Source organism: Saccopteryx leptura, chromosome 3, assembly GCF_036850995.1.
Source record: "Saccopteryx leptura isolate mSacLep1 chromosome 3, mSacLep1_pri_phased_curated, whole genome shotgun sequence".
In the NCBI taxonomy this organism is placed as follows: domain Eukaryota; kingdom Metazoa; phylum Chordata; class Mammalia; order Chiroptera; family Emballonuridae; genus Saccopteryx; species Saccopteryx leptura.
This window is the reverse complement of record NC_089505.1, coordinates 238,691,763-238,717,222: the sequence shown is the minus strand read 5'-3', so window position 1 is coordinate 238,717,222 and position 25,460 is coordinate 238,691,763. Positions and strand designations below refer to the sequence as shown.

General features: G+C 36.2%; 1 protein-coding gene and 1 pseudogene across 1 annotated transcript; one reads left to right on the top strand and one right to left on the bottom strand.

Moving 5' to 3' along the window:
• LOC136398436 (T-cell surface glycoprotein CD1b-2-like) overlaps window positions 1-25,460 on the top strand; it is a 260,952-nt pseudogene that overhangs the window by 18,391 nt on the left and 217,101 nt on the right.
• Window positions 8,764-13,684, bottom strand: LOC136397860 (T-cell surface glycoprotein CD1b-2-like). The gene is made up of 6 exons (XM_066372345.1): window positions 13,570-13,684; window positions 12,961-13,227; window positions 11,128-11,406; window positions 10,633-10,911; window positions 9,870-9,963; window positions 8,764-8,903 (listed from the first exon to the last, which is right to left on the bottom strand). Exons 1-6 carry the CDS (start codon window positions 13,640-13,642, stop codon window positions 8,885-8,887), a joined length of 1,011 nt encoding a protein of 336 aa, XP_066228442.1. The 5' UTR covers window positions 13,643-13,684; the 3' UTR covers window positions 8,764-8,884.

Below are 25,460 nucleotides of genomic sequence, written 5' to 3'. Positions count from 1 at the left end.
GAGTTTCCCTCTGAGTGAATCCCCTAACAGCACGGAAAAGTTCCACGGTTGGAATTAGTTCTCACTCCCTCCTGTGCGCGGCTTTCCCAGGGCGCTGGGGCTGCCCAGAGATTCCGCTTTCAGCCCACAGAAAGGCCTCTGACTCTGCCTCTCTGTGGGGTAACACGGACACCCACTCCCAGGGCTTAGGAAGAAATCTCTCGCCCACTATCTGCACGTGCAGACCAGGAGATCGGGTAAAATGGCTGCCCCACTTGTCTTTGTTTGGGTTTGGCGCGAGTGTTAGCTTGTATTGCCCGGGATGCCACAGGATCAGTTTTTCCTCGGCTTGGATCTCCGTGCCAAAGCCTGGTTCAGCCATTTGTGCCACGGCCTGGATCTATTCACCCCCTTTCCCTGCCTCAGTTTCTATATTCACGGATCCCAGAGAAGCCGCCCTGTTTAGGTTAGTGAGGAAGGCGGAGCATTTCTTACTCCCTATTTCCTTCGGGGTTTGGTTATATATTTAGCCAATTTTTTGCTCAACCATACCTTTGGGTGTATTGCAAAATATCTGGAGGCTCCAAGGATAGGTTTTTCTGTTTCTGGTTGAAGATCTTGTTGAGTTTTGGGGGAGATTTATCAGTATCGCTTCCTACCTCGCCATTACTCTGACGTCGTCCCGCAACATTTTTTTATGACTAAAAAACACTATAAGTTATGTATAGAAGAAAAGTACCTTGACACATTAAAGATCATATAAGAAAACCCTCAGCCAGTATTTTGCTCCATTGTGAAAAACTGAAAACTTTTTCTCTAAAATCAAAAAGAGAACAAGGTTGTCTACTCTTACCACTCTTATTCAACATAATTCTGGAAGTTCTAGCCAGAGCAATCACTCCAGAAAAGGAAATAAAAAGCATCCAAATTAGAAGAGAAGAAGTAAAAGTGTCCTTTTTGCAGATGACATGATTCTCTATAGAGAAAACCCCCCAAACCTCTTAGAAACAATAAATACTATAAAGTACCAGGATATAAAATTGATAAACAAAAATATGCTGCTTTCTTATATGCCAACAATGAATTCTTAGATAATAAAATCTTTAAAAATATCTTTTTTTTATAATTGCAACAAAAATAATAAAATATTTAGGAATAAACTTAAGGAAGTATATAAAACACCTTATTACTGAAAAAAGCGAAGCCTTATTAAAAGACAATAAAAATGATGCAATGAAATAGAAAGATACTTTATGTTCATGGATTGAAAGAATCAACACAGTTAAAATGGCTATATTGCACAAAGCAATATACAGATTTAATGCAATCCCCATTAAAATTCCAATGTCATTTTCTTAAAGAGAACAAGAAATCATCAGATTTTTATGTAATCACAGAGATCCTGAATAGCCAAAGCCACGTGAAGAAAGAGAAAGAAGTATCACACTACTTGACTTCAAATTATACCACAGAGCCATGATAAAAAAAAAAAGCATGTTATTGGCAATAAATTATATTGACTGATGGAACAAAATTCAGAGCTCAGAAATAAAACTACTTGTATAAGGGCAAATAATTTTTGACAAAGGAGCCAAAAGCACAAAATGGAGAAAAAAATGTCTCTTCAATAAACGGTGCTGGAAAATTGGAAACCACATGTAAAAGAATGATACAGATTACTGTTTGTCTCCACATGCAAAAATGAGTTAAACTGGATCAAAGACATAAATATAAGACCAGAAACAATAAGTTAAATAAAGATACTTCTGCACCTTGGTCTTAGATTAGATTTTATACATTTGACCTCAAAGAAAGGGAAATAAAGGCAGAAATAAATTAATGGAACTACATCAAACTAAAATCTTCTATACAATGAAACAACCTACCAACAAACAAAAAGCCAGCCAAATGAGAGAAGATATTTTTAAACAGCTCTGACAAGGGTTTACAATCCGTAAGGGGTAAAGAACTCATACAACTCTACACCAAAAAATAAACAGTCCAATAAAAATTAGGCAGAGGACCTGAACAAATACTTTTCCCAAGAAGACATACAAAACAAATGCTCAACAGATGTATGATGATCAACTTCACTATCCATTAGGGAAATAAAACTCAAAACTACAGTGAGATAGCACTTCACACTGTTACAATGACTATTACCAACAAAACAAATAATAATAAGAGTTGAAGAGGTTGTAGAGACAAATAAACCCTCATTCAATGTTGATGGGAAAGAAAACTACTAGTCACTATTGAAAACAGTGTCATGACTTCTCAAAAAATTAAGAATAGAGTTACCATATGACCCAGTATCCCACTTCTAGGCATCTACACAAAAAATTTGAAATTATTTATTTGCAATGATTTATGCACCTGTATGTTGATTACTGCATTATTCATGGTGGCCAAGACTTGGAAACAACCAGTGTCATTTGATAGATAACTGATAAGGAAGATGTGGTACACATACACAGTGGAATACTACTCAGCCATAAGAGAAGATGAAATATTATCATTTGCAACAACATAAGGGATTTTGAGAATATTATGCTAAGCAAAGTAAGTCAGACAGAAAAAGTCAAGAACCATATGATCTGACTAAAATTTGGAACATAAAACTGAAGCAACAAGTAAACAAGAAAAACAAACAAAAACTCATAGACACAGATAATAGTATGGTGGTTACCAGAGGAAAGGGTGTGGGAGAGTAGTATGAGCTAAAGGGATTCAAGTATGTTTTAATAAAATAAGATTTGACTTCTGGCTGTGAACACACAAGGCAATATACAGATAATCTATTTTCAAATTTACACTTTAATCCTATATAGTTTCATTAACCTATGCCACCTCAATAAATTATAAAAAACAACTATTGGCAGAAAAAGGAAAGAAAATGCTTATAGAAACACCCATCAAAGCCAAAAGTTAGTTTTTGAAAAATTAATAAAGTTGTTAAATACCTGTCAATATTAGAAAGAGAAAGAAAAAATGAGAAAGAGAATAAATTTCCAAGACCTAGCAAAAAGGGTACATAACTATGAACTCTCCAGACATTAATATGATAATTCATAAATATTATACACAATGACAACAATAAATTGGACATTGAAAACCTAGACAAATTCTTGAAAAATACAACATACCAAATATGACACAAATATAAGTATATAATTTGAATAAAGGTATATTTATGTTTTAATTAGCTATGAGGTTTACACCCCACTCAAAAAATTATGTTCCAACGTATATGTCTTCACAGGTGAATTATACCAAACAGTAACAGTAAACAACACAGAAACTGTCTTTGAGAATAGAAATATGAGAAATATTTCTTGATTCAATTTATGAGGGAAAGAATCCTTAATAGAATTATTTAACAAAAAAGTTACAAGTGATAAATTACAATATATTATAAACAAAATATTACCAACTGAATTCACATACATATATTAAGAACAAGAGAGATATGTTATAGAAATACTATTTTATTTTAATATTTCATTATCAATAAATGTTATTCACTATATTAAGTACAAAATATAAATTACCTTGTTAATTCAAGAGAGGCAGAATAAGCACCTAATAAAATTCAATAGCTATTCCTAATAACAGTAATAATGATAAATATTTAGCAAATTGAAAAAAATATTTTTAATTTTATAAAAAATATTCACAAACTCTTAACAATAATTATAATAACTGTTGACTCCTGAATAATTGTTATCTAATATATTTAAAAAGATGAGAATGTCAGCTGTCAGTTCTCCTCATTGATACTAGAATTCATAGACAGTGCAATTTGGCAAGACAATGCAATAAAGAATTAAGAAGAAACAATTGGAAGCCCTGTCCAGTTGGCTTAGTGATAGAGCATTGGCCCAGCTTGTGGAAGTCCGCAGTTTGATTCTCAGCCAGGGCACACAAAAAAATGCCCATCTGTTTCTCCGCTCTTCCCCCTCTCCTTTCTATCTATTTCTCTCTTCCCCTCCCACAGCTAAGGCTCCATTGGTGAAAAGTTAGCCTGGGCACTGAGGATGGCTCCTTGGCCTCCACCTCAGGCACTAGAATGACTCCAGTTGCAGCAGAGCAATGCAGATGGGCACAGCATTGCCCCTTAGTGGACTTGCCAGGTGGATCCCAGTTGGGCACATGCAGGAGTCTGTCTCTCTGCCTCCCTGCTTCTCACTTCAGAAAAATACCAAAAAAAAAGTAATAATTGAATTTTTCACAATTAAAGATGTCATATGCATAGACTATCCAAGAGGATCTACAGTTAAAATAAAAAAGTTCCTGAGTTAATTTTACATAGATACTGGGAGGTGGTATAAATACTTTCAACATATCTTTATGTATTAGCAAAATACAGAGGAACACATATACATGCACACACACTATCACCAAAAATAAAAAAATAATAATAATAAATTGGGAATAAGTGGAAAAGCACATGTAGTTTGAAACTGAAAGCCTCTTTCTAAAAGTCATTCATTCAGAAGTCATATGAGAATCATGGGAGAATTAATGTGTTCCAAGATGAGGACACTTAGGGGAAAATCATGAGTTCAGAAAACTATCTTTGAGAGTTGATGGTTTGGAAGAGGAAGGAGAATAAGAGAGTAAACAAAGTAGAGAAAATTTAAGAAGAATGTGAAAAAACTGTTGCAAGACATTAGACAGCAGAGAAATCAAAATTCCCAAGGAATTTTAAAGTTAGAACTAAATTGGTTTAAAAGGAAAAATGGAAGTTGTGTTTATATAACTAAGGTATCCAGAAGTAGCTGAATCTCCAGGTAGAGTGGGACTTGATCATTAGCTCTATTAATTCATCAGTATGTTAACTTGTGCAATTTATTCCTGGTTCAGCTTTACCCATGAAACAAAATTCAGTGGGACTCTTGAGCTTTGAAGGTGGCATATCATCCAGACAATAAAGACCCTTCTTTTCTCATTTACCAAATATAATCAATCAGCTTTAGCTGGATTGGACCAAATTAGGTCACATATCACTGTGAACAAATTATTCCAACTAAGCAGGCTCCCATTGGAGGTCAAATTTGACCCCCTGAAGAACATTTGACAATATCTGAAGATATGTATAATTTTCAAAATTGGAAATATACTACTGGTATCTTGTGAGTAGAGATGCTCCTAATTTCTATGGTACATAGGACAACCCTTTATAACAAAGAATCATCTGCCCCCAAATATCAATACTGAAAGGCTGAGAAATCTTTAGACCAGGAGTCCTCAAATTAAAATATATATAAGAATAATCTGAAAGGCTTGTTAAAACACAGCTTTCTAGTTTCCTTTTTGTGTTCTTTTATGTAGTAGGTTTAGAGTGGGATCTGAAAATTATTTTTTCTAACAAACTCATAGGTACTGCTGCTGGTGGTGACTCATAGTCCACACTCCAAGAAACATAGATTATTTATGATCTTAGACTATAGCTGAAGGTGCAGTAAAGCATAAAATAACATGCCTACTCTACAAGATAAGGTGGAATTTAATGCATTCTGGAGAAGTAATTACTATTCTAATGCCGAGACGATAAACCTATATTTTCAGCCATTTTCTTCCCATCTCAACTTTTATTTATTTATTTTTTTTTTCTGAAGCTGGAAATGGGGAGAGACAGTCAGACACACTCCCGCATGCGCCCGACCAGGATCCACCCGGCACGCCCACCAGGGGACGATGCTCTGTCCCTCTGGGGTGTCGCTCTGTCACGACCAGAGCCACTCTAGTGCTGGGGCAGAGGCCAAGGAACCATCCCCAGCACCTGGGCCATCTTTGCTCCAAAGGAGCCTCGCTGCAGGAAGGGAAGAGAGAGACAGAGAGGAAGGAGAGGGGGAGGGGTGGAGAAGCAGATGGCTGACGCTCTACCACTGAGCCAACCAGCCAGGGCCCCATCTCAACTTCTAAAGTTGACATTGTCCTAAAATTACGAGGTGGAAAAAATGCTTCCTGAACCCCCCACTTCTCCAAAAGTTCTACTTGCTCTGATTTCCCTTCTTAAATTCTATAAAAAATAAACTCAAATACTTTCCACCCTTCTTCTGTTGCTTTTTTAATCAAATGAATTTGGATTTTTTAAATAGCGATTTTAGAAAGCTATGGAATAAGCCAGTGGTGGGATTCAGCCAGTTCACACTGGTTCAGAAGAACCAATACCTAATTTTTTGTTGAGTTCATTGAACCGGTTGTTAAAATGGCACTTGTAGTCAGGGTTCTATTCAATGTGGACTCCTGGGCAGCCACTCAGTGTGGAAATCACAAGTTTACATTCTTTACTCTTTTTTTTGTGTGTTCTTCTGTGCAACAGCACATTCTAAGTGCCTGTAGTAATGTTTATTCCAACCATAGGAGAAAAAAGTTACAATTGAGGATGCCAACCAAGGAGGCCCTGGCTAGTTAAGTCAGTGGTAGATCGTCGACCCAGCATGTGGAAGTCCGTGGTTCGATTCCAGGCCAGGGGACACAGGAAAAACACCCATCTGCTTCTCCACTTTTTCCCCTTTCCTTCTTCTTTATCTCTCTCTTCCCCTCCTGTAGCCAAGGCTCCATTGGAGCAAAGTTGGCCCTGTAACTGAGGATGTCTCTGTGGCCTCTGCCTCAGTTGCTAGAATGGCTCTGGTCACATCGGAGCAAAGGCCCAGATGGGCAGAGTATTGCCCATTGGTGGGCATGCCAGGTGGATCCCAGTTGGGCACATGCAGGAGTCTGTCAAACTGCCTCCTTGCTTCTAAGTTTGAAAAAATACAAAAAAATAAAAGCAGTATGGAAACATCTTAAATAATAATTTTATTGTTTTTGGTCAGGTGTTATTTAATATTTTTATTAATATTTTAAAAGTCTTTCTTATAACATAATCTAGTTTTATGTACCTCTTTTGTTGTTCTTAATTAAGTATTAAATGCATGAAATAATAAACTACCTTTTGGTATATCATTTTTTAATACTTAAAATGATAATTTGGGCAGAAAACCTGTTGTTAAATTATCTGAATCCCACCATGGAATAAGGAAAAAAGTAAAAATTAGTAATAATAAAAAATATAAATCAAAGATCAAAATGAATTGATACACCGTAAATCTCAAAGTCCCTGAAGGTAAGAAAGGCCTTCTTGATTTTGACTTGACTATTTAACAGTTGCCTTGATCTACTATTTCTCACACATCCTACCTCTCATTTATTATCACTAAGAAGTGAGGAGCGGGATTCTATTCAGATTAATCTTTGTAGGTAAACTCTAGTTATAGTATGGGCATGAGGGTGTTTTTCCAAAGGGGTTCAGGACATAAAAGAGGAGAACATGGTATATATACATATATTTGCCTTTTAAGAAATATTTTAATAAGAGGGAAATGTAGAATATCAAATATAAAGAATAAAAGAAGGAAGGAAGCAATTTTGAGGAAACCATTTAACATGGAAGCTATATCAACTCAGATCATTTTACTGAACCAATACATATGCAAGTTAATAATCAAGCCAGGGATCAACCTAGAGCAAGCTTTCACTCAAGGGACTTATAAGTACAAAAGAAAAAAAAAGTCACTGCAATGTTAAGAACACAGAGTAAAGTGGATCTCTACATGACACCAGACAAGGGAAGGTATTTCCATTGTACTACTAGGGAAGGAGGAAGAATCATCACAAATGGGCCGTGAGAGTTAGAGTTGTCTAGATAGTGACAGAGAAATTACATTAAAAATGATCAGTATCTCAAAACACAATTATTCCAGTATAATTTTAGTTAGCTTACTTTGACAAATGTTATTTCAGTACAAGCATAATAAATGTTTTGAAACAGGAAGACAAAGATATGTCAACATTAAAATGTATACAGATGCTCCTTGACCCTACCATGTAGAAACTTGTCAAAAAATCCATTGTAAATTGGAAATATTGTATGTCAAAAAAAAATTTAATGCGCCTGACCAAGTGGTGGCACAGTAGATAGAGCATCAGCCTGGGATGCTGAAGACCTAGATTTGAAACCCCAAGGTCACCAGCTTGAGCACAGTTTCATCTGACTTGAATTCAAGCTCACCAGCTTGAGTACCAGATCACTGGCTTGAGCATAGGATCATACACATGATCCCATGGTCACAGGCTTGACCTAAAGGTTACCAGCTTGAGCCCAAGGTCGATGGCTTGAGAAAGAGATCACAGTCTCAGCTGGAGCCCCCTAGTCAAAGTACATATGAGAAATCAATCAATGAGCAACTAAGGTGCCTCAACTACAAGTTGATGTTTCTCATCTCTCTCCCTTCCAGTCTGTCAGTACCTGTCTATTTCTCTTTCTTGCTACAAAAAAAAAAAAAAATAAGAAATAAAGAAAAGAAAAAAAGGAAAAAAGTCATTTAATGTAAGTAGCCTACTGCATAGCATAACTAAGTTCATGTACCTTATACATGCTCAAAACACATTAGCCTACATGTGGGAAATATCATCTAACACAATAAACACACAGTAGAATATTAGTAGTTTATCCTCATGATCTCATGACTCCAAGTGGGTAGATAAGGAAAAAATCAAAATGCAAGTACCATTTCTACTAAATATGTATTGCTTTCACAGCATTATAAAATAGAAATACTGTCAATCTGAGACCATTTGTACTTTATTTTATCTATTATAAGATATATTCTTTCTCACATCTTACATCTATGAAATCTGGGTGGAGTCTACTATTGATACCATCTTATCATTCTTAATTCTTTTTATGCTACTGTGTAAATTATGATATATCTCACAACCAATGAAAACTCTGAGTTGATCAACTATGATAATTATTTTATTCAGTATGATTACAATGCCTCCTGGGCTGACAACTTGAGCTTCTCGTCTTCTGGGTACTTATTCCAAATGGACAAGGAGACATGATGAAATCTCACTAGATTTTCTGATATGACCTGTTAAGAACACAAGCAGTTTTAGCTCTACATAAGATATATTAGTACACCCATTTCATAGCAGAATTATTCATAATGACCAAAAGATGGAATCAACCCCGATATGCATTGCCAGGTGAACAGATAAACAAACAGATTATATAAATACAATAGAATATTATTCAGTCTTCCTTAAAAAGAAAATAAATTCTGACACATGCTACAACATAGCTGAACCATAAATACATTATACTAAATAAAATAATACATTCATAAAAATAGAAATGATCCCACTGACATGAGGTATGTAGAACAGTCAAATTAATATAGGCAGAAAGTGGAATGTTGGTTGTCCAGGCCTAGAAGACTAGGAAATGACAAGATGTTTTTAATGGGTATACAACTTTAGTTTTTCTAGATGAAAAGAGTACTAGAGATTAACTACACAAAATGGAAATGTAAATAATACTATTAAGATATGCATTTAAAAATGACTGAGATAACAACTTTCATGTCATGTATACTTTACCACAATTAAAACACAGATTTACATAAAATATGTGGGAAGTGGGGGAAAGTGCAGAGGCAGGGACACAGGGAGCAGATGGACAGCTGTCAGAGGGACAGGGGAAGAGGGAACTGGATCAAAGAAGATAAAGCGATTAGCCCAAAACATAAACAGATAACACATGGATACAGACAACAGAGTGGCAGTAGTCAGAGGGAAAGGGGGTGGAGGGAGGGGAGGAGGGCAGAGGGAGGGGAGAGGGGCAGAGAGACTGAGCTGGGGAGAGGGAGCAGGATGCAGAGTGCAGATCGTGGTATATTGAGCTGTACACTTGAAACCTGTATGGTTTGGTGAACCATGTCAACCTAATAAATTAAAAAATAAATGAAAGTAAGATTTTGGCTGAAGTGATGTAAATAAGTAAAAGTAGTATAAAAGAGTGCGAAGTGAACAGAAAAGAAAGATTTTTAAAAACTTACCTTCGCCTCAAGTACCATAATGTAAGACATATCAAAAGAATGAAGGTGGGCAATATTATTGCCAAAATTATCATCGTCATGGAGGTAGGATGTCCTGACAATTGGGAGAAGACACACAGATGTCACTGCAAACCCCATTCCTGAGCCTCTTGGCCTTTTGCTCACCTGATTGTCAGCTCCATCACTCACCAGCTTTTGATTGAAGGGTGTATCCAACATCCCCTCTCAGATTCTTCTAACACAAGAGTCCTCATCTGTCTTCTATCATTTATTCTTGTGCCACTTCAACCAATTAATATGTTTGTGATTCTTACCTTCTTTATATCTTAGGTGAGTGATTTTCAACCTTTTTTATCTAATGACACACACTAATTATTATAATTCTGTGACACACCAAAAAATATATTTTATGCTGATCTGATAAAAAAACAGATAAAATTTTGATCCATTTATACCAGACAGATATCACTGAGTTGGCTGATATCATTTTTTAAAATATGACAAACTAAGAAAAAAAGAGGTCAGCACCCCTGACTAAATAGTCAAGGACTGTGTTTTTTAAAAAATCTTGTGCTACACTAGTTGAAAATTGCTGCTTTAGTTCATCTCTCTCTCTCTTGTTTTTCATACCTCTTTCTTTTTCTCTCTCCCTCCCTCCTTGTTTCTCTGTCACACCCACTAAGTCTCACCATTTAGCCAGCCCTTCCCTCCATGTTTGTGGACCATCTCCTTCCATTTCCAGCCAGGGACAGTTCTTTCTCACCCCAGTGGAGGACGATGTCCTGGCCTCCCAGGCTGCTGTGCTTTACTCGGCAATTCAGATTAGCCTCCTCCCCAGCCACAATGTCCAGAGTTATTCGGAGGTACCATGTCCCATCAGCATTGGGCAAGATGTCACCTTGATGCGTTACTGGAAGCTCTTGCTCACCCCTCATCCACATCACCTGTACAGGTTTGGGGTAAAATCCTGAGACGTGGCACACCAGCAGCAGATGACCAGGTAAAGGAGGGGGGCCACTGGAAAGCCAGGCCTCGGGCTTCACTGGGGCAGAAAGGAGGAGGACAGTGTCACAATATGACTCTAATCAAGAGCATAGGGACTGAAAAACATATAAGTTTGGACAGTGACCCCTCCTACTACATTGGAATCAAAATAATTTATTGATTAAATTCTATCTCTTAGAGAACTCCTCCCTTAGAATTTAAAGAAGTGGTGGAAAGTGAAATAGAAAAGTCTTGGAGAGAGAACAGGACTAACCTTGTCTCTGCAGTTCCGCCTTCCCTGCATCGAGAACACCCAAGAGAAATCGAGGGCAGGTGTTTGAGAGGAGTTTCTGTATAATACTAGAGAGACCTTGGTATTCAGAGAGAATTGCACAGAACCTTTGTCCTCTGCTGCCGCCCTCTGCAGCAGGCACACACGAATCATTCTGGAAGTTCATTAAATTCACTCCTCCCAATGCTGCCCTCCAGGAGCTTACAGTGGTTTCACCAGAATGCAGCTCACAGCCGCCTATAGCCTGAAACTCAAAGGGATCTGGATAGAAGAAAAAAGAGAAAAAGATATTTAAAAGCCAACAAGGAGAAAAGGGATGGAGAAAGAACCTACTCTTTTGATTTGGGTGAGCAGAAATGTTTGAATGTGAAAGAAGCCAAAACAATCCATTACCGTCACATGCCACATAATGACTTTTCAGTGAATAATAAACTATGTACAAGAGGGTAATCCCATAGATTGTAATGAAGCTTAAAAATTCCCATTGCTTACTGACATCATGTCCATTGTTAACAGAATAAAGCGTTGCTCATGTGTTTGTGGAGATGCTGGGTTAAAAAACCACTGTGCAGCCAGTTGTATAAGAGAATAACAATGCAACATGTACAGGACATAATACTTGATAATGATAATAATGTGACTAGTTTAGTATTTATTATATTTTTAATTTTTATTTTAGAAGGCATGCTTCCTACTTACAAAAAAAGTTTGTTGTAAAAGTATGTCGTGTTATACCAGCAATATAGCCTTATACCTCTTGTGTTTACTGCATCACTTGATACCATAATTTACTCTTCTGTTTGATTTAATGATACATATTTTTTTGTACAGTAATGTGCTGTATAGTATATTAGCCTTGATGCAAAATATGTACCATATAGCCTAGGTGTGTGGTATGCTATCCTATCTAGATATGTCTAAGTGTAGTCTGTGATAATTACACAACAATAATTGTCTAACAATGTATTTCTCAGAACATGTCATCACTGTCAAGTGTATGACTATATTCAGAGAATGCTTTTTTAAAAATTTTTATTGATTGATTGATTGATTTAACAGACAGATGGGGGAGGGAGAAAGACAGAGAGAAAGAGAGAAACATTGATTATTTTCCACCCATACAAGCACACATTGGTTGAGGCTTCAATATATGCCTTGATTAGAAATTGAACCTGAAAACTTAACATACTAGGATAGCACTCTAACCTACTGAGAAACCCAGTCAAGGCTATTCAAAGACCTTTCCATAGAAGAGAACAGGGGTAAAGTATACATATCATAAGTGGTGGAAAAAGTACAGTGGGTGAGAAGGAAGAAGAAGGTAATGTGAGGAGCAGGGTGATGAAGTCAGGAGGAAGTACACATTCCAGGATGAATGGGAGAATTACATTGAGAGGAGGAGCAGGCAGGAAATTCGTAGGAGATGGACTGAAAAGTCACACTTCAGTTCACTCAAGGACAGGGTAGAAAAAGTGAGAGCTTCTTGCTTGGGGTTTAAGAGGGAAAATTTATGCACAAATGAAAGGGGTTCTTTATCAGACAAGCTTGCAAGAAGCAGGAAGAATCTGAAATACCTTGTGGAGCTATGGAGTCTAAGAGGAAGACTGCTCTAGAGATGTGTGTATACAGTTGGATTAACTGGGAAAGAGGAGAGAAAGACCCTGTGGTGCAGCAGCATGAACTGAGAGAGAGAGAGAGAGAGAGAGAGAGAGAGAGAGAGAGAGAGAGAAAGAGAGAGAGAGAGAGAGAGAGAGAGAGAGAGAGAAAGATCGATCGATCACTGGTAATCTCCCCAGATCAGAGGACTCCACTCACATGTCAAGTCAAATTCACTGAAATGATTCTGTACTACTGGAGTGAATTTGATGAAATAGACATGGAATGCTTCCACCACCTCAGTCAGCTCTGCATCGCTGAAATTTCCCTTGGACCAAGGCTTCAGGAAAATGGCAGTGCCTGAGTCACTATTCCAGCCATGAATCTGCAAATCATCCAGCCAGCCTGAGCCATGATGTTGTGCACAGGTGCTGTTGACAAATGATGATATCTGGATGATATGGAAAGAGGTCGGCCCCTGGAAAGCTGTTAGTAGTGAAAGAATAGGAAAAGTGAAAAGATATCTATATCTATATCTATATCTATATCTATATCTATAGATATATATATGCAGAGAGAGAGAGAGAGATAGAGAGAAAGCAGCAAGGAATGGGGGTGGGGAGAAAAAACCCAGAAAGATACAGAAAAATAAATAAAAGAAATAAAGTTTGAATAGCAAAATAGTAGAAACATTTGCCTGTGCCAGCTCCTCTGGCTCCATCCTCAGCCTCCAAAATACAAGAGGGCTTGAGTGCAGCTGGCCCAGACCCTCAGGGGTATACACAGCATGCTTTCATCCAGACCTCCCACACCCAGAGTTACTCTTACCTTGTTCGTGTTTGTGCTCATTGTCACCACCTGGGATGAGATCTGCTAGCAACAGAAGTGGCAAAAGCAGCATTTCACCTCCTGGTGAAATAGAACTTCTGCCTCTTAGAGCTGGTATTTGCTCTCTGAACTCAGCAAACTGTTGTTTCCTCAGTGCTCTATAGTGACTTCCTCTTCGAAGGGACAAATCTCTTCCTCATTTACATTGAACATCAGAGAAAAGTTGTGCCTCCCACAACCTGACCCTCCCACTCTGCCTGTCATTTCCACTCCAGCCCTTGACTTCCAGATTTTTTTTTCATATTCTTCTGGCTTTCACCTCTTCTTCCTGACCTCAGTCCTCTTTATTTTACCTTGAAAAAGCCACCATATGGTTTTAAAAGGTTATTTTCCTTCCACAATCTTTTATTGTAACATTTTTTAAATCAGAAGGCACTGTTAAAAAATCACCTGCCTTAATTCAGAAAAACTCTTTTGGTTCATTCACCCAACCTCCGTCTTCCTCCGCATGGCCCTCTCTTCTCTTGCACATTCTCAACAGCTCTTCTTTCTCATTTTATCCTTTTGTCTGGTCTCCCTAACCACACATTTGTGTGTGTGTGTGTGTGTGTGTGTGTGTGTGTGTGTGTGTGTGTATGTGTGTGTGTGTGTGTTGACTATTTACAAAAGGCAAAGCATATTTTTTTCATGTGTGTTTTTAGTTCTTCTAACACTTTTTAATTGATTTTAAAAAGAGGAAGGGTTAGAGAGAGGAGAGAGAGGGAGAAAAACAAAAATATCAATTTGTTGTTCCTCTTATTTATGTATTCATTAATTGATTATTACATGTGTCCTGACCAGGGATCAAACCTGCAAACTTGGTTTATCAGCATGATGTGCTACCTGTCGGGACTCTAAAGACCCATATCTTATAATCAAATGAAGTAAATACTACAGTTTATACTTCAAGCAAAATTATCTTATGCCATAGCAGTTTTTGACAAGGAAAATTACATTTTCTGCCAGTATATGACCTTCTTTTCAGTAGCTCTTGACATTGTAGCAAGGAAAAGTCAACAAAGTAAAGGGATTAAAGGGAAGGAACATTTTCTGGTGAATCGCATGGAAGACTGCAGTTTGGAAAAAGAAGTGGGAGGAAGTCTGCGTATGAAATTGTGAAAATAATAAAGGAAATGTTAAAAAATTAATTTGAATAGGCTAGATGGGGAGACTGTTAGAAATATAGCAAACCAGTCAGGAAGAGCTCACTCAGTGTGATTAAGTCCTGGTTAGGCCACAAGGAGGAAGGGCAGATTCTGTTGAGAAAGGCTGAGTCTGAGACCAAGGATGGGGGAATGAACATCTAAAGGTGAGAGCTGTTCCAAGGAGCAAGAATATGAGAGTATATTCAGGAGTGTGAAGAGATATGTGCATGGAGGTCCTTCTTTTTATGTGGGGGTAGGGGTACAGTGGGAATAGTGGTAAAAGATGAAACAAATAAGGAATGAGCCAAGGGAGACCAAATACCAGGTCAGGAAGATTGAATAACGGTCAGAGCCCATGTATCTCCTTCTCTGGTCTGTATTTTCAGGAAAATATTAGCTTGGAAAAAAAATTGACATTCAAACTGAAACTGACTGGAAAAAAGCTGCACTTCCAAGAGAAAACTATGCATGTACAACTGCAATAACACCTGCATATTTTTCAACTCTTCCTTGTAAAGATTAATTCGGGACCATGGCTACAGAAAGTGAATGGTGCTTAACAGTGTCCTAGTGATGAGTCTGAATGTTGCCCAGTGAGCCTGAGCCCTTGCTGTGCTGCCAGCTCTGGTTGGGAAGAAAACGAGATGTGGAGATAGGAGGGGTGGCTCTACTTCTGCTAGATGATAGTGTGCTAGATTTTGGGTACCTGAAAGAAAGAGAAGTGACCACTGAGAGTGGGTAAAAAAAAGGGGAGACGAGAAACCCACATAGGAAAAGAAAAATGGGATTAGTTACAAAGTTTGCACATAGTCTCATACCTTCTTCCCCTGATCCAGCTTCTTATTCCCAAAATGAGAAACAGACTGGGATCAATATTGGTGTGTGGCAGTAGGCTGGCATGCAAATTCCAAGAGCGTCCAGTAGGAGCATTACTGCCTCCATCCAGATCCTCTCTAGTACTTCTTTCTACCCTGCTCTGCCCAAGCACAGGTATCCTTCCACTTGGGTTTTCTTTCCTACTGTGCTTGGCCCATGACAGACAATTCCCTTGAAGAGCAGCGGCAGAAGCAGCAGCATTGGAGGTCTTTTAGGTAAGGAGGCCTCAGCAGGACAAGTGCTTGCAGACTCAGATATCAGTTTCCCCTCTAGATCCTTTTGAACTTTTCTGTCACTTACTTTGCCACAAACTGACATCTTCTACTCACTTCCCTGTCAAAGAAACCCAACTGTCTACCTCAGCCACAAGCCTCCTACAGGGTCTCTCATTTCCCCTCCATCTCTTCCACTATTAGGATTCCAGATTTGCTTTTGTCTCTTGTCTGCCTCTTGACACCCCTCCCACTGCACCAACATGTATAAAAGGGGTCCTAATTTTTAACAAAGTATGTAGTTGGTGGTCTGACTAAAAAATGTAATACTCCTTAGCCTTGGAGAGTTCAAGCCAGCAGTTGGATACTCAATGTACTTTTCTATAGAAAGAAGTAACAGAAAGTCCTCAGTAGTGCCCAGTGGCCTTTTCAGCAGTGTCCCCACTCCTGATCTCTCTGTGGTCTCCTCCTTTAATGAGCTTCCTAATCTTCTTTTTCCCTTGTCTTGATCTTCTCTGTATTTCTCTACTTATCCACAATTTTTCCACTGGAGTCTATTGCCCTCTTCTCGTTATCTCACATTTTCTCCCTATTTTCTCACTACCTTGTCTTTTAATCCTGATCTTCACAAAATCTTTATCAGAAGACAATAGGCACTTTGAATATAGCTGTATAATCCACAGGCAAATCTTCATAATACACAGTGAGGAAGGAGCAGCAGTGTCAATACAGATTACCAGGTAATTTGAGAAAAAAATACTCTTTTGCTTAGTTTCTCTAGTCAGGCCAACTATCACTGTTAAGGAAACATGAGCACGCTAAACTTGAAAGTGGTAAGCAGATAAGTAGATGGATGTTCATTCATGTTGTATGAGTGGTCTATAGGGGATGCACAGGGCCTTGGGCTCCCACTCTACCCTAAATGAGTTGAGTGTGTCTCCAGGTCCCCTGGGTATGAAGAGCAGTCATGCAGCCTTCCCCTGGCAGATTATGTACTGGGAGCACTGGAGTCCCCACAGTGTCTAATTAGAGAAGAGTTTTATTAGAGACAAGAAGTGACTCCAAGGATGGGAGTGTTTATAGGAGAATTAATTAATGTGTTGAGCTTTATTTTGTTATTTTCATTGATGTTTTGCTGTGCAACCTGCAGGCAGTTTAATTACTATCCCTATGGTTTTCATAGACACATTCAACTGACATTTAGTCAGAGCTCACCTGGTGCCAAAAGATATGTCAGAACCTAGGATTTCACAGACAAGTCCCTAAGAGAAAATAAAAGCTAAAAAAAATAAAACAATATAAAAAGTCCTTATCTAAAACCTCTACATTCATAATATGAAGGACATACAGATTCATGCTCTGAGTTATTGAGAAAAGTTTACACTTAGTCTTGTCCATTGTTTCCAACTCCAAAACACTGACTTCACACACCTTATGTTTTAAATTTTACAGAATATGTCAGAATTCTAAGGTAATAATAAAATCCTAAAATATTTTGCTCAGGGAAATTATCATTCTCTTGTGATGTGGCCAAATAAGTCTATATTTGAATAATCAAAAACTCAAAGAATATGCTTCATAACTTGCTTATGAAACTAATGATCTAAATGAAATAAAATATTAACCTGAATAATGCAGTAACTACTAATATAAATTTGCTTTTATAAATGAATGGATTATATCAAGTGAAAAGTTTCTGCACAGCAAAAAAAAAAAAAAAAAAAGAAAAAATCTGCAGAGCAAAAGCATAACCAACAAAAAATTAGAAGATATGTACAGGCATACTCTTCAAAAAGAGGCTAATATCCAAAGATATGAAGACTCAACAACTCAACAACACAACAAGAAACAAAAAGTCCAATTTTAAAAATGGGGGGAAAACCTAAAAAGACACTTTTCTCAAGAAGACATACAAATGGCCAACAGATATATGAAATGCTACTCAATTTCAATAGTTACAAGAGAAATGCAAATCAAACCACAGAGCTATCACCTCACACCTGAGTAGAAGGATGCTTATCAAAATACATAATCACAGACTACAGGAGGCTGGTTATCAGAGGGGAAGGGGAATTAGGGGAGGTTGAAGAGGGTAAAGGGGATCAATTATATGGTGATGGAAAGCGACTAGACTTCAGGTCATGAGCACACAAAGCTAATATACCAATGATTTATTATAGAATTGTACACTTGAAATAAATTTTACATTATTGACCAATGTCATCTCAATGAATGTAATTTTAAAAATTTATTTTAAAAATAGTTAACCCTAAATAATTGTTTGAATGTACTTGAAAATTTAATGCATTTGATTAATATTTCAGAAAGAAGTTAATAATCAGAGAATTATATTCCATATTACTTAATTCCCTGGGGAGACAGAAAAAAAGGGAGATAAAAATGTTTTATAGTAAATCATATATTATTGACCACAAGAATTATATTCTGTATATTTAATTCCCTGGGCAGACAGAAAAGAAAGGGAGATAAATAAGTTTTATATCAAATCAAATCTTATTGACCACAAGAGAACAATATGAAGTAGAGTTTTTCAGAAAAATATGTTAATTTATGATTTTTATAGGAGACTTGACTATTTTTATAGTCATGGTGGTGGAGAGCACGGGCCTTTTCTTTATCTTGAAAATTTGCAAATATTTTAAATATTTATTTTAAAATTGAGGAGCCACTGAGCCACTTCACTCGCAGGTGTTGTAAAGTACCAAAAACTACAGAATTAATATTAATATTTTAAGAGGCTTGGAGAACATTTTATTAATTTGGGTTAAGGTGTGCAGAGAAATTGTGAGAATAGTCTCTGTACTGTGTGATTGGCATAATCAGGATGGCCCTTGGCATTGTATTGTAAATGCAAAGGGGAGGAAAACATGGATCCCCAGACATTCCACCACACCTGTAGGGAAAGGGGTGAATGGCTAGCCAGGTGCAGGGAGAGGAAAGCCAAAATAAATCTTTTCTTATAACTATGAGCCATTTGCAAGCATTTGTCCCCATGGAAACTACCTCTCCTATGTAAATGCGTGTAATTAACACGTGTGACTCTGAACAGAGAGATAGCAGATGAACACTAGATAATATGGGAATGCCTTTTAATATGTAAAAAGATATCTTTCTGCCATTGTGTTGACTTGTAAATTTTGTTTTCTCCAAAATAAAGTATGGCTTGCAAATTGAACATGGTCCTATCATGTTAAAGGACATATGACTATAACCAATAGTGGTAAGGGGCTCCTAATTACATTTTTTGCTTCTGTACTTCCCACTTACAAAACTATAAAAACTAGGTAAAACAAAGGGCCGGCGCGCTCTCCTTCAGATTTCTGTTGGAGTTGCTGCCGCTTGGCCAAGCTAGACAATAAAGCTTTGTTGTGTAATGGACGGACTTTGTTCGTGTCTTCAATGTTTTGAGTCCCTCTGGATTAAGATTAACAAAAATGATGAATACATTCATCATCATTCTAGAAAAGAATAAAGGGATTCTACTGTGAAGAGGAACCTTAAAGAAGTCCTTTAAAAAGACAACAGATATAATGCCTCAAAATCCACAACCCCTAAACCTGGACATGTTTTCTTTGAATATATGTACCCTGATTTATTGATGTCACCCCATTAACATTAATAAAAATTTATTTATAAAAAAAAAGTCCACAGCCCCAAAACCATGCAAAAGAAAAATAATTCAAAGCCCTGACCAGATAGGTAGTTGGTTAGAGTTTTGTAGCAAAACTCAGAGGTTGCCATTTTGATCCCTGGTCAGGGCACATACAGGAACAGATCAATGTTCTTGTCCATGTCTTGCTCTCTCCTTTCACTCTCTAAAACCTATAAAATATATTTTTTGAAAAGATAAAATAATACAAATAAATATGGATGTTTGCAAATAGTATAAATGGAAATGAAACATACAAAGTATGATAATTAGATAATTATTTGTTTATTTTCAAAATTACATTAAACTTATGAAGATAACATGGTTTAATAAAATTATATAGTTTTCGAGTTCTATAATACTTTCTCTGTGTTTTGCAATGTGTGTAGGTACATCTTCTTATGTTACATCAGCACGTATTTGACATTCTTTACCCATTTTTACTTCACCCTGCCCTTTTTTCCTCTGGGAACCACCATACTGTTTGCTGTATATTTTTCTTTGTTTTCTTTGTTCATTTGCTGCTTTCATATTTATATCACACATATGCATGAAATTCTATGATTCTTGAGTTTTCTCATCCGACTTCCTTCACTTAGCATACTATTCTCAAGATCCATCCATGTTGTTGCAAATAAAAGTATTTTTTTTCTCATGAGTGTGTAGTATTTCATTGTATTTATGTACCACATCTTCTTTATTCAATCATATATTGACCAACACTTCTGTTGTTTCTATGTCTTGTCACTGTGGATAATTCTACAATGATCATAAGAGTACATATGTGTTTAGAAATAAATGCTGTCAAATTTTTCAGGTATATATCAACTGAGAAATTGCTGGGTCATATGATGTCTTTATTTTTGAATTTTTGAGGAGCCTCCATACTGTTTTTATAGTCGTTATAACAATTACATTTCCATCAGCAGAGTATGATGATTTCTTTTTCTGCATCACTTCTTCAACATTTATTATTACTTGTCTTACAATATAATTGATAAAGATATTTTATTAACACTGGTGTCACTGAGTTTCAAGCTTTAAGAGCATTGGTCATATAACAGTAATCCAGGAATTTCTCTCATAGCAGAGGATATGTTTGCCTGGGGAGATATTACATCCTGAAAACAGGCACAGTACTTGCAAGAAAAGGAGATCATAGAAAAAGTTAACTAGCACCCAACTGTACTTTCTTGTTCTTGCTAGAAACTAAAGGATCAATTGCCTCATGGACACAGAAAGGAATACAAGTGTGTATTCTGGGTAGCAGCCCTCTAGTTCTACAGAAAGTTTTAGTACATCTGAAATATTTTTAAATTTTTATCTAAAGCAAATAAAAGCATAAGATTCTACGTATTTTTGCTACAAAGTAATCAAGGAACTATTTGCCTTACACATACAAAACATACTAGAAAGTAGGAAATGTATAGAAACATACATGAGAGAAGTAAATATTGAAGCTTAGGGACCAAAGGAAAAAAATAGAGATACATCATAAGAGAAGGCCATGATAACAGGTGCCATGTTGAAAAAGTTTCTTGTTTTTAAGAAAGTGAACAATTTTAAACATGAGAGTGATGTGATTAAAATAGCATTTAGAAAAGTTTCTAATTCACATTGAGATTTGCAATCAGACAGTGATGAAAGCCACAAGGCAGATGACTTTAGTGACCTGAACAAAGGCAGTAGCAGTGAGGCTGCAGAGTAGAAAGAGCAAAGCATGGTGGTAAACTGGATTAGTCAAACAAAGTGTGATCAGGAAGACATAAAATGGTGTCATTTATGAAGATAGACAACACAGTTTGGGAGTGTTGGGCAAACAAGTGTGTAGTAATTGTTTTTTTTAGGTCTGCTGGCTTGTACTGGGGCAGCGCCCTGTGTGTATAGTCTATGGAAGCCTGTGGGTGCTTGCCCTTAGGGCAGCAGATTGCAAATTGCAGATTGCAGATTACCTGCCTCCATGGGGAGGGGCGATTATTTGCTATTGTTTGCTGGAGAAAGTTTTTTTTTTTTTCCCTAGCCTGTTTTGGTTAGTGCGTTCAGAGAGGGAGAGGAGTGCTGAGGGACATGGGAGCCCTGAGATTGCTGAGGGACATGGGAGCCCTGAGATTGCTGAGGGACATGGGAGCCCTGAGATTTCTGAGTGGCCTGTTCGCCTGGGGACTGCTGAGACTGGTGGGTCCTGAGATGGGAGAAAGTGCAGCAGTATTTCCTAATTGTTTGCTTGTCTGCCATTATGAGACTTTAATAAACGGAATGGCCGACCGTTTTCTGGCTCCACAGTTCTTTTTCCGTCTGCCCAAATCTAGGGTGAAGATAGATGGCCATAGTGACAGTCACTGGCTTTACAGGAAGGGAGGGTATTGAGATAGCGTTTGGGTTATGTTGATTGAGGCTCCAGCTGGAGGTATTCTGGTGATTCACAGCATATAGATTTTTGCCAGAAGGTGTTAAGGGCAAAACAGTGTCTGCTGAGCACATGGCCATAGAAAGCAGTGTTGACTTCTCTAAATCTGTCAGTCTTTTTCAAATAAAATTTAAAGTTAATTTTAATTAATATTATTATTTATGTCAAAATGTTCAAGTCTCTTGAATGAATTCACAGGCTGTTATGGGGTTTCAACGTCTCAACATTTGATGTTTCAAGTTTATGATGCTCATTCCCATAAAAAACTTAAAAAAATGAGATGTGTTTCTGCTTATGTCATTAGCGTCATACTTACGGACTGTGGGCGAACTAATTTGGTTGTGCTGTGGAAGAATATGCAGTAATGGGGCAGACAAGTGAGAGAGTTTGCATCCCCCAGTATGGTTACCTACGCTATTTTAGACTGTGAAAAGCACATGTGCTTCATTTGGGTTAGGCTAACAGGGGTAGTCAACCTTTTTATACCTACTGCCCACTTTTGTATCTCTGTTAGTAATAAAATTATCTAACCGCCCACCAGTTCCACAGTAATGGTGATTTATAAAGTAGGGAAGTAACTTTACTTTATAAAATTTATAAAGCAGAGTTACAGCAAGTTAAAGCATATAATAATAATTACTTACCAAGTACTTTATGTCAGATTTTTGCTAAGTTTGGCTGAATAAATTTTTATATAACAACTTACTATAGTTAAATCTATCTTTTTATTTATACTTTAGTTGCTCCACTACCGCCCACCATGAAAGCTGGAACTCCCACTAGTGGGCAGTAGGGACCAGGTTGACTACCACTGCACTAAACAAACATGCAAAGAAGCAAAGAGCAACAGCAGTACCTCTTGGGAGATCAGAATCCATATAACATCATGCATTTTTCAGAAGTATAATAAGAGCATTAAAAAGAAAGAGGGAAGCGTGACTAGACACAGGATAAAAAGAAGGCAACATAAATTGCCTTTGATGTTGCTCACTTGTTGGACATAGAAGAAAAACTTCAAAGCTAGAAAACAGTGAATATTAGATATAATAAAAAAATAAATTCCACATTTAAGAATTAAGAAAAAGTATGAAAACAATGATGACTCAAAAAAAGAATGTCAATAAAGAAACAGAATATATTTTTAATAACTGAGTGAAAATTCTTGATTGAATAGTATAATAAATTGCTAACAAGATACAAGATAAATATACCAAAAACAAAAATATTTTCCTATATTAACAATAAGTAATTTTAAAATAAAATAAGAGAACAAGTTTTTCACAAAGCCTCAACTATAATACAATAAATAAGAACAAAAATTAATAGAAATGCAAGAACATACAGTGAATACTAAAAAGATTGCTGAGAGAAATTAAAGATTTAAATAAGTGAAGAAACATTTCATGCAGCCATAAAAGCAACAAAAGCTAACAAAGAAAGATAAAATCAATGAAAATATAACATCTATTCAGTTTACATCTACTTATGTCATAAACAACTCACCTTGGTTTTCTGCAAATGAAGCCTTTTTGTATTTTATTTTGTTTTGTTTTTTGTTGTAAATCATTTGACTAAATTGATCTCAATGTAAAATTTTGTAATATAGTATTATATTTATTTAGTGTGCTGATTTTTTATTCATTTATTTTTATTCATTTTATCTTAATCTATTGTTTAATCTGTTTTATGAAGAAAACAGATCAGATATTAGATAAAATAATATGCATATTTTAGCAAATGAAAAAAGTAGATAATGTGGCAAAGAAATCAAGAGAACATTGAGCAATGAAAGGGAAAGATAGAAAAATTAGAAAAGATGTGCATTAGATATTATCTTCTTATTCCCAATTATTATGCAAAAGTTAGATAATGAAGAAGGTTGTTAGAAAAAAAATAATTTAATTGAAATATGGTGTTGAGGAAATCTCTACAAATATCCTGGACTGTGAGCAAAATAAATCTGAAACATTGCTGGAGGCAAAAATGACAAAACTGAAGCTTTTCTACATTGGGCACGTTATGAGAAGGTAGCTTCTTTGGAAAAGATGGTAATGCTGAGAAAACTAGAAAGCAGTGGACAAAGAGGAAGATCAACTATGTGATGGATTGACCTTTAAAAGAAGCTATAGGTATGACTGTTCAGGAGCTGAGCAGGACTATTGAGGACAAAACGTTGTGGATAAAACTCATGCACTGGGTCTCCAGGAGATAGAACCAACCCAACATGCAAATAATGACAATTTCATCTTTCTTTAGACCCTTTCTATTTACTCCCTGAGCTAGAAAGTACAACTTTAGTACCAATTTGAAGAATATAATGGCAAGTACAGACACTGTTGTTCTGAATTTTAATGTCAAATTTTCTAAATTTTTATTCAAGTTTAAGTCCTTTACCTTGGTTATAGCTAAACTATTATATATTAAAGGAGTTCTCTTTTATTGCTAAGCTGATAATTTTTCTTCATCAATGTATATTTAATTTTATTGAGGATTTTGTTAGGCATATAATAAGGTAATAATGTTAGTTTGTTAATTTAGATAGCTACATTAATTCTTTTTGTAATAATCAATTATTTTTACACTCCTAGTAAAAACTCCGTATGTACACCTAAATTTACGTTCTTCCATGAGTAAAATTGGGTAACAGCTCTTGGTTGTTTGGTTTACTTGTTTGCTTAGTTTTTATTTATTTGCAAATATTTAGTTTCAAGTTCTTTTTTTGTTGTGGCATTTTTCTGTTGTGATTTACTAGTATCAGAAAATGACTTCAATTTTTTTCTGTCTTTTTTATATCCCGAAATTAACCAACAAATAAGAATTTAGAACCCTTGAAATTAGTTATGTCTTTGTCATTACGTTTAATTTTTATAATAACTGACATATGTAGGGTTTTTTCTTCATTTGACTCTTATTTTAATCATTTATAATTTTCAATACAACTTTCCATTTTATTTTGACTTCAGACCACTTGAATATATATTAACTCTCTTCATTAACACCCACTTTTTAATTCACAGTGTTGTTTATTTGTGCATTATCATTTTTACTAATTCTGCTAAAATTTACTTTTATACTGCTCATACTTCCAAAAAGTAGTTTGAGGATAATTAGATAATTACTATTTTATAGTTTCTCTTAACCTCTATTCTAATAATACAGCCTTTATATTGATTTCTTTTCTTTCAGCATTTGGGTTTATTTTGTTTGTTTGTTTGTTTATTTGTTTCTAGAGTGAATTGTAGATTATTTATTGTCAACAGTTATCTTTATTTACAAATACATTTAAAGCTATAAATGGTTCTGTAAGTCTACCTTGGTTTTATAATTCCATTACAGACTATAAACAAAGAACAAATTTGAAGAGAATATTTAACAACCTACAAAAAATGTGATACAATAAGATTGAAATGACATATACCAAACATCAATGTAATAAGTAATTGTACTAATTTGAGCAAGTTCAAATCCTTTACAAACTAAAAATTAGATAAGAAGATAATTTTATTTTTCCACAAGAAATTGTGCTATTATATTGGTGAAAA

Coding starts and splice junctions, on each gene's coding strand:
- LOC136397860 (XM_066372345.1), bottom strand. CDS start 13,642: ATGCTGCTTTTGCCACTTCTGTTGCTAGCAGATCTCATCCCAGGTGGT. Junction 10,912..11,127: donor GGCGGAACTGCAGAGACAAG/GTTAGTCCTGTT, acceptor TTTCTGCCCCAG/TGAAGCCCGAGGCCTGGCTT. Junction 9,964..10,632: donor GGACATCGTCCTCCACTGGG/GTGAGAAAGAAC, acceptor CCCAATTGTCAG/GACATCCTACCTCCATGACG.